Here is a 7,201-nt window from a genome sequence, read left to right as displayed (position 1 = left end):
CATCCAATAAGGGCAACATCTATTGGAATGCCAGAAGGAGAAGTCTTGAGGATAGCTGAGATGTCGAGAATGATGGGGGTGATAGGGCCGAAGGGAAAGATCATGGTCTTGGTGGCCGAGCACCATAGGCTTAGAGCTGCCATAAAGAGTTCTTTATCCATGTCAATCTCCATGGTCGAAAACTTAATGGCGTCGTGGATGCCGGGAGCCTCCCATTCTTTACCAAAGAATTTTTCCATCTATACGACCCATGCTGCCCAGTTGGCGTTGGTCGAAGGCCAGGCTCCTTGAGGCTTTGACAAGCACCACTTCAACCAATCAAATCCTTGTAGTAAATGTGCCAGGCAGTGTTCTTTGAAGAGGTTGGTGATGGACGATGGCACTGCTTATTTAAAGAGCGGTCCCAGGATTTGATGAGTAGTGTTTAAATCACCCTCGAAGCACAGAGTCTTGATGGCGCTCCGATCGATGTAGTCCTTGTACTTACTGCACTCGTTGAAGAGCTAGCAAATAAAGGAGGCTATTAATGAAAGCTTAAGGATTTCTGGGTTAAGAGCTTGGGGTTTTTTAGGATTTAGGATTTTAGGTTTTCTGGGATTTTTAAAGCAAAATGGTGAGGAGGTCTCAAGGATTTTGGAAAGCATAAAGTATGAATAGAAAGGGTTCTGGTATTTATAGGCATTTTGGAAGGACAGTTAAACGTTTGATTTTCAAAGTTGGAGGAATGATCGAGCAGGAAAGTTGTTAATCATTGTGGATATTCAGAGAATCCAGTTGAAAACACCGAGGTTTTCGCGGTTTAAGGATGCACGATTGCGTGTTGCGCCGGACTTAATGTAGAATAGACGTTTTGGCTATCGCACATTTTTTAGGGTCATGATTAATGGTTGCTAGGTTAACCTAAGGATCAACATGTGGCAGGAAGGTTGGGAGAATTGAGGTCGTGAGATCATGTCTCATAAGTACGCGTGGTGGTATTTCTCGAGGGGGGTTTAATGTTTGTTTTAGGTCGGTTTCGCTTCTTCAAGGCCGAGGCTCAACTAAGGAATGTAGATCGACCTCAGAAGCGAGGAGGCAATGTTTGGGCCCAAAATACTAGTTTGGGCTAAGTTTAGATTTGTTCTTGGCCCAGAGGTCTTACTTAGGAGTCTCTAGGGGTCATCCAGCTCGTGGGCCGTATAGTCAAGGCCGGCCGTGGTCCATTGGGAATCCATAGGATGTGGGTGAGTCTTATTGCGAGATGGACGGATAGGGTAGTTGAATCCTGATACAAGAAGGAGTTTCGGTTGGATAAGGATGCTGGCGCTTGGGATTGAATGCGCTTGGGATTGGATCGGGGGAAGGAGTCCTAATCTAAGTATGGTTTTGATTCGATCAGAAGCAAGCTAACTACTATAAATAGAGGGAGGAGTGCATCATTCAAGGCCCCTCCAATTCAACACACAAACTGCCTTGCATAAACCCTCGCTATACGCGAAACCTCTCAATAACCTTGAGATTTTAGTTTCTTTTTCATCAACACACCTTCAGTTTGGATAAACAGCACTGTGAAGGAAACCAGCGAACATCTTCAGTTTGGATAAACAGCACTGTGAAGGAAACCAGCGAACATCTTCAGTTTGGATAAACAGCATTGTCGCCGTAGAATCAGTCAATAGTGAAGCACCTTCAGTTTGGTTAAATAACACTGCGTTGAAGTGGTTGGTTATCTATCCAAGTCTCGGTCGAGAAGGATTTTCGAATCCTTATTAGCAGAGGTCATCTCATTAGCCTTCTCGGCGAAGTGAGGTGTTACAGTTTACTAGGGCTCGGCACATCGAATGCCAAGTTATTTTATGATTGGATATTCATAAGTAGGCTTTAGAGTTTGACATTCTGACGGCCGAACCTCGTTTACCATCAAGACATATATCTGTTTTGAGTATCTGTGTCCCTATACTCTGGTGTCGATTCGGCCTGCTTATACTCTTACGAATATAATCACTGCGACCGAATCCGACGCCGACGATTTGTGAACTTCGCATAACTAGTAGCCTTGTCTTCAGGCTCTAGAACCCGAAGGCCGAGAGTGTTCCTTCCTCGACTACAATTGCAAGATCGAGAAGTCATCAGTGCATCTGACGCAACATCAACATACTTTACTCCTCGGCCGAGCTCGGCTGACGAGTTGGCACGCCCGCATACAACCGAAAGACGTAGTTAGCTCATTAGTTACTTGGCCTGCGTGCCACGCAGACTTGGTAGTTTTTAGGGTCAATAGATATATTTCCATTTTACCCTGTACCTATCAAAGAACTTGATTCATTTTTAAGCACACTAAGAACTACTCTCTCTCTCTCTCTCTCAGAGCCCGCATAGCTCTTGTGCAATAGTATGATTGTGCACTCTTCACATGTTTCATGTCGACTTTGCTTTTTCCATAACAATAAACAATTTCTTCGTTTTCGTTGATATTTCTTGGTTTTATTCTACGCCAGTTTTGGTTTCGTCCACGGCTTGTTTTCTTTTATTTCTACTTTTCATTATTTAATAAATTTTGAAGATAGGGGACAAAAGGTCGTCATATTAGGGAATTAACTCTTTCCAATCGCTTTGAGCTGAAAGGAAGTAGCCTACTTGTAGTTGATGACTAATATTGGATCTTGATCCTTTCTTTCCGCCTTGTGACGGTACGGTTTCTACTATTGTAGTCTGACGACTAAGCCTTATGCATATCTCAACTCACCTAATCCATCAAAAAGTTGTTGCAATAATTGATGGACAAAATAATTGAAATCCCATCAAACCTAACTTTTCCCAGCTCACAGTTGAAGAAGACAGACAATTCTTCAACGGAGAGAGTGAGATGGAACGTCTATACTTTTCATTGAAAATGGTTATATTTGTTGCATAATTTTATCCCTATACCAATTAAGTCAGAGTTTGCTGAGAAGATCTGAAAGAAGCAAAAAGAATGGTGTCTCTTTGTCTCACTGGCAACTTTCTCAATGATCCATTGCCTGCAGCTGAGGCAGTAGCTTTGAACCAAGACCTCGTCACATTGATCCTGGTACGCCTGCCGGTGAAGTCACTTCTCCGCTTCAAATGTGTCTCCAAGCAGTGGCTCTGTCTCATCTCCAGCCAAAATTTCTATAGCCGCCACCGCAGTCTTTCCTCTGCATGCATCCTCTTGTCTCGAATTCCCAGCCTCATCAGTCACCTATCTCTCAATTGCAGCAGTTCAGAGCAACCCTTTTCGTCTCTTGACTTCATTGATGATTCAGCAGGTGTTAAGTTACTGCAGTCCATAAATGGCCTGGTCCTGGGGTGTAGCTTTTACAAGTTGGGAAAAACTATTAGTTATTATGTCTGCAACCCTTCAACAAGGCAATTCTCGATTCTTCGTCCACCTAATACCAAGGGTCATGATTCCAAGGGTCGTAATTCGTTCGCAACTATTTTAGGTGTTTATTTAGCTTTTGATCCATCCAAATCATCTCACTACCAAGTCGTCAGCGTTCAAAATTGCTCCTCATCAGAAGCAAGTGATCACTACCAAATTCAGATATACGCATCCGAGACTCGAACTTGGAGGGTTTCCCGATCTCCCTTTATGGCCCCATCCGATATGGTGTTTGAAAATGGCGTGCTTTGGAATGGTGCAATACATTGGATTAGCCCAACAGGAGCTACATTATGTTTTGATATCAATCAAGAGCGCTTCGGATCAATGCCTAGTCCTCCATCAGGCGAGCATTGGGGTACAAGAAGGTTCAAGTATTTTGGGGAATCTGGTGGGCATTTGCACCTAGTTGAAGTTTATGGTCCAAGCATCACTCAATTCCAAGTCTTTGAATTGGAGAGAGATTACTCAAGGTGGATTCCCAAGTACCAAATCGACATTTCTCCGATCATCGATGCATTTCCGGAGATGGTTAGAAACTACCTTCACCCCCATCCCTATGATTCTCCTTTTTACGCGTTTGTTTTACTTTTTGTCCTAGAAACTGAAGAGGGCTCATCATTGTTGCTGTACATTCCTGGTAAGTTTATATCTTATAATATTAGAGACAAGAGTTTCAAAGAGATTTGTGATTTTGATCCGAAATCCACCAAAACAAATACAGCATTACATGTTGGATGCTTTCATGCTCATCAGTTTATAGAGACTCTTGCCAGTGTTTAAACATTTAAAGATGTCAATTTGCCTCCACTTATTGTTTATACCATTAAAATTAAAACCGCTATAATTTTCAATAAATGTTATGCCATTTGAGTTTGGGATGTCCATAATGTAATGATTTTCCTATTAAATTTAACATTCATAAGCAAATTTTCACCCCTTAAAGCACCTTTATTAGAGATTTACAAATTTGAGACGTAAAAGATCACATTTACATCTTACTGGCGAGATGTATGTTTTGAATCATAAGTCTGTATATTTTAGATTCTGTTTGTGATGTAAATGTTCCACCTTAATTGGGAGATGCATAATTGAGCCCGTGACCCTCTAAACCAACCCTTAAGATTTTAAACTATAAATATAGAATACTATAGTTTTTTAAAGGAATAAAGACCATATTCTAATCCTCCCACACAAGTGGGGAAGAGGTTATTAACTTTAGAGGAGAGACCACACACTAAATGACAATACATCAAATAGAGAATCTCCTTTGTTTTGAGAGGAATAAACACCGGCCTATTCCTTCCACACAAGTGGGGAAGAGGTTAAGAGGAGGGACCACATACTACATGACAATACATCAAATCTAATCATTGCAAAGCTTGGGCCTGGTGGCACACATGTCTAACATAGGTGACTTGGGACCTCACAGTGGAGGAAAAAATCAACAAATTTGATTCAAGAACAAGACGAAAAATGTGTTTCTCTACGCGGGAATTCAAATCCAAATCTACAAGGGATTTTGTACACAATCATATTATGTCAATATTAATTAACACTGTGTGTAAAAATATTCAAGTAGATATTGCATCAAGTTCTTCATAAATGACATAGAAGCACTTGATAAAGTCATCTTGCAGGTACTAATAGAGAACATGCTACTGTCACTTAGGGATTGCATGTAGGAGTAGACCTCACAAAGCATGGCTATGGAAACTCAATATGAGACAAAACACATCGTCTAAGGAGAAAAGTGAGTAAATGCAATAAGTAAAAAAACTTAACATCTTCAGAACGTAAGTAAGATGCACACAAGGATATGACTAATCCAGAATGGGTGCATCATCAAATCCTCGTCTGGCAACAAAAATCGAATGGGACAAAATGATCCTTATCGTACGGAAAAGAGTACACTACGAACACATGAGTATACTTCAAGACATTCTCCTTGAGTTTGACAAAACTATCCTGAGAGGATGAAATATCTACTTCCTAGATATCTCTGGGATTCTCCTGCTTTAATAAGAATTCTACTATCCTCAAAGATTCTCTCATCGACTAGTATAAATACAACCTTCTAAGGTTCGCCTAGTAACTGAATCTCTGCATATTCTCTTGCCTACTCCTTCTGTCTTAATATTACTTACTAACTTGACAATCGGAAAACCTCTAACTGACACAGCCTCCCCTTTCATGTCTTTGGCTTGCTCACGATTATGTGTTCTTTTACAGCTACCAAGTTTGGGCATCTCCACCACTCAAAGCGGTGCGCAAATTTGGTTCCAATAATTGGTACTTTCATTGAGAGTTCAACTCAAGAACTCCTCGACCAGATCACCCTACCACCACTATGGCTGCTCTAACACGATCACAGTGTAATTGCGCTGCCTCGTTACGCGGCGCCACTTCTGACAACGAGCACGCTTCGCCAATGTAGTGAATTTGAGAAAGTCCCTTACGAATCTACGCCCAATGTCAACAATCTTCGAACAGACTTGCGAAACATAGAGCATGCAAGACTTGCCGACCTTGAAAGATGCATGAAGGTCCTGGAATGAGTCGTCTCCAGTTTTGGGGAGCTAGCACTGGAGGCAACACCTGTTCAGGCCCTAGCAAGAGCCATTGTTATGAACTTACGAGCGACCACAGACCTACGCGCCCAAGACTTTAAGCAAGAAACCCAGGAAAGCTCAGGGATAGAAACAATTTCTAATCCCTTTTTCAAATTCAGTATTAAATAATAAGGGTTTTGTTATAGGTTTCACACATATTTGTCTTAATGGATTTAAAAAAAAGGATCCATTGACATCGCATCATGTGGATTAATGGAGCTAATCATGGACTTAAGTTGATTAAATTGTGAGCAACACAATTTAATTAAGGTTTATGCGTGTGATTTGTTGTTAATTCTAATGTCCCTTCCCTCGAATAAAATTAAACAAGCAAGCAAAAAAATATAATCATAATTCATTAAAAGCTAAACTTGGGGTCGTGCCTTTATGCTCTCCATTATTCTTGGGAACATCTTCAAATCTTCTTTCCAAGCTAACTATCCCAAATCTACACATCATATGTTTAAGTAGAAACCTAATCCCGAAGAATTAGGGGTGTTACATAAGGAGAGAGGTAAGATCATTACAGCACTAAAAATAGAGGGTGGGGGACGCAAGCCACATTTAATTAAATCCAAAAGAAAATTTTAATTATTTGCTTAATCATGTTATCTTTAATTCATTGATTCGACTGGGATATTTCCTAAGGCGTGCTAATTCTTTCAAGATATTCTTGAATTTGGTACGAAACTGAACCAAGGGAGACAAGAGGACGTTCTCAACGTCCAAGTCCATCTTGACCTAAAAGTCCCCCTACATAAATTGGCGACTTCACTAGGGACCAGGTCTCATCTTGATTCAATGGCTCCAACATCCAGAAAAAACGCTACCAGCAGGGATAACTCCTCATAGGCAAGCGAGGTTGTTTCTCGACTGAACAAATCTCAACGCAAATAGTAGCACTAGGAAAGCCAGGAAAACTTGGACGAATATGCCATTCCTGACATCATCGTAACCATTCGTGCTTTGGGTGAAGCCCAAAGAGAAATTGCTTCATAGGTGAATGAGCTGAAAACTCAATCCTAAAGCCAAGCGAGAAAGCCAGTGACAAAGATTGCGAGAAAGCCAATGACAAAGATTGCAGGCCCAAGGAAAAAACTTCCTGAAGAATCAGCTGATGCTACAGGCAAGTATTCTGAAAAGATGTCATCCTTGCTCACTCAGGAAGACGTCATTGCCATGCTAAAAAAAAGAGTTGCACATGAGT

At 41.1% G+C, this 7,201-nt stretch overlaps 1 protein-coding gene across 2 annotated transcripts; it reads left to right on the top strand.

Annotated features, from left to right (window-relative positions):
• The first annotated feature begins 2,767 nt into the window (after nt 1–2,767).
• On the top strand, nt 2,768–6,240 carry LOC103404076 (F-box protein At5g07610-like). Of its 2 annotated transcripts, none has more exons than XM_008342931.4 (2): nt 2,768–4,022; nt 5,615–6,240. In XM_008342931.4, exons 1-2 carry the CDS (start codon nt 2,954–2,956, stop codon nt 5,743–5,745), a joined length of 1,200 nt encoding a protein of 399 aa, XP_008341153.2. In that variant the 5' UTR covers nt 2,768–2,953; the 3' UTR covers nt 5,746–6,240. The 2 variants fall into 2 exon arrangements, with proteins under 2 accessions (XP_008341153.2, XP_070671861.1); XM_070815760.1 differs by lacking the exon at nt 5,615–6,240 and adding an exon at nt 5,023–5,088.
• Nucleotides 6,241–7,201: the final 961 nt, after the last annotated feature.

This window comes from Malus domestica, chromosome 16, assembly GCF_042453785.1.
Source record: "Malus domestica chromosome 16, GDT2T_hap1".
Lineage (NCBI taxonomy): Eukaryota > Viridiplantae > Streptophyta > Magnoliopsida > Rosales > Rosaceae > Malus > Malus domestica.
The sequence above is the reverse complement of the archived record's forward strand: the minus strand, read 5'-3'. Positions and strand labels throughout refer to the sequence as shown.

Excerpts from the sequence above, each read along its gene's own strand:
- LOC103404076 (XM_008342931.4), top strand. The coding sequence starts at position 2,954 with ATGGTGTCTCTTTGTCTCACTGGCAACTTTCTCAATGATCCATTGCCT. Across the intron at positions 4,023-5,614 it reads ATTGTTGCTGTACATTCCTG|CTACCAAGTTTGGGCATCTC; the intron begins GTAAGTTTATAT and ends GTTCTTTTACAG.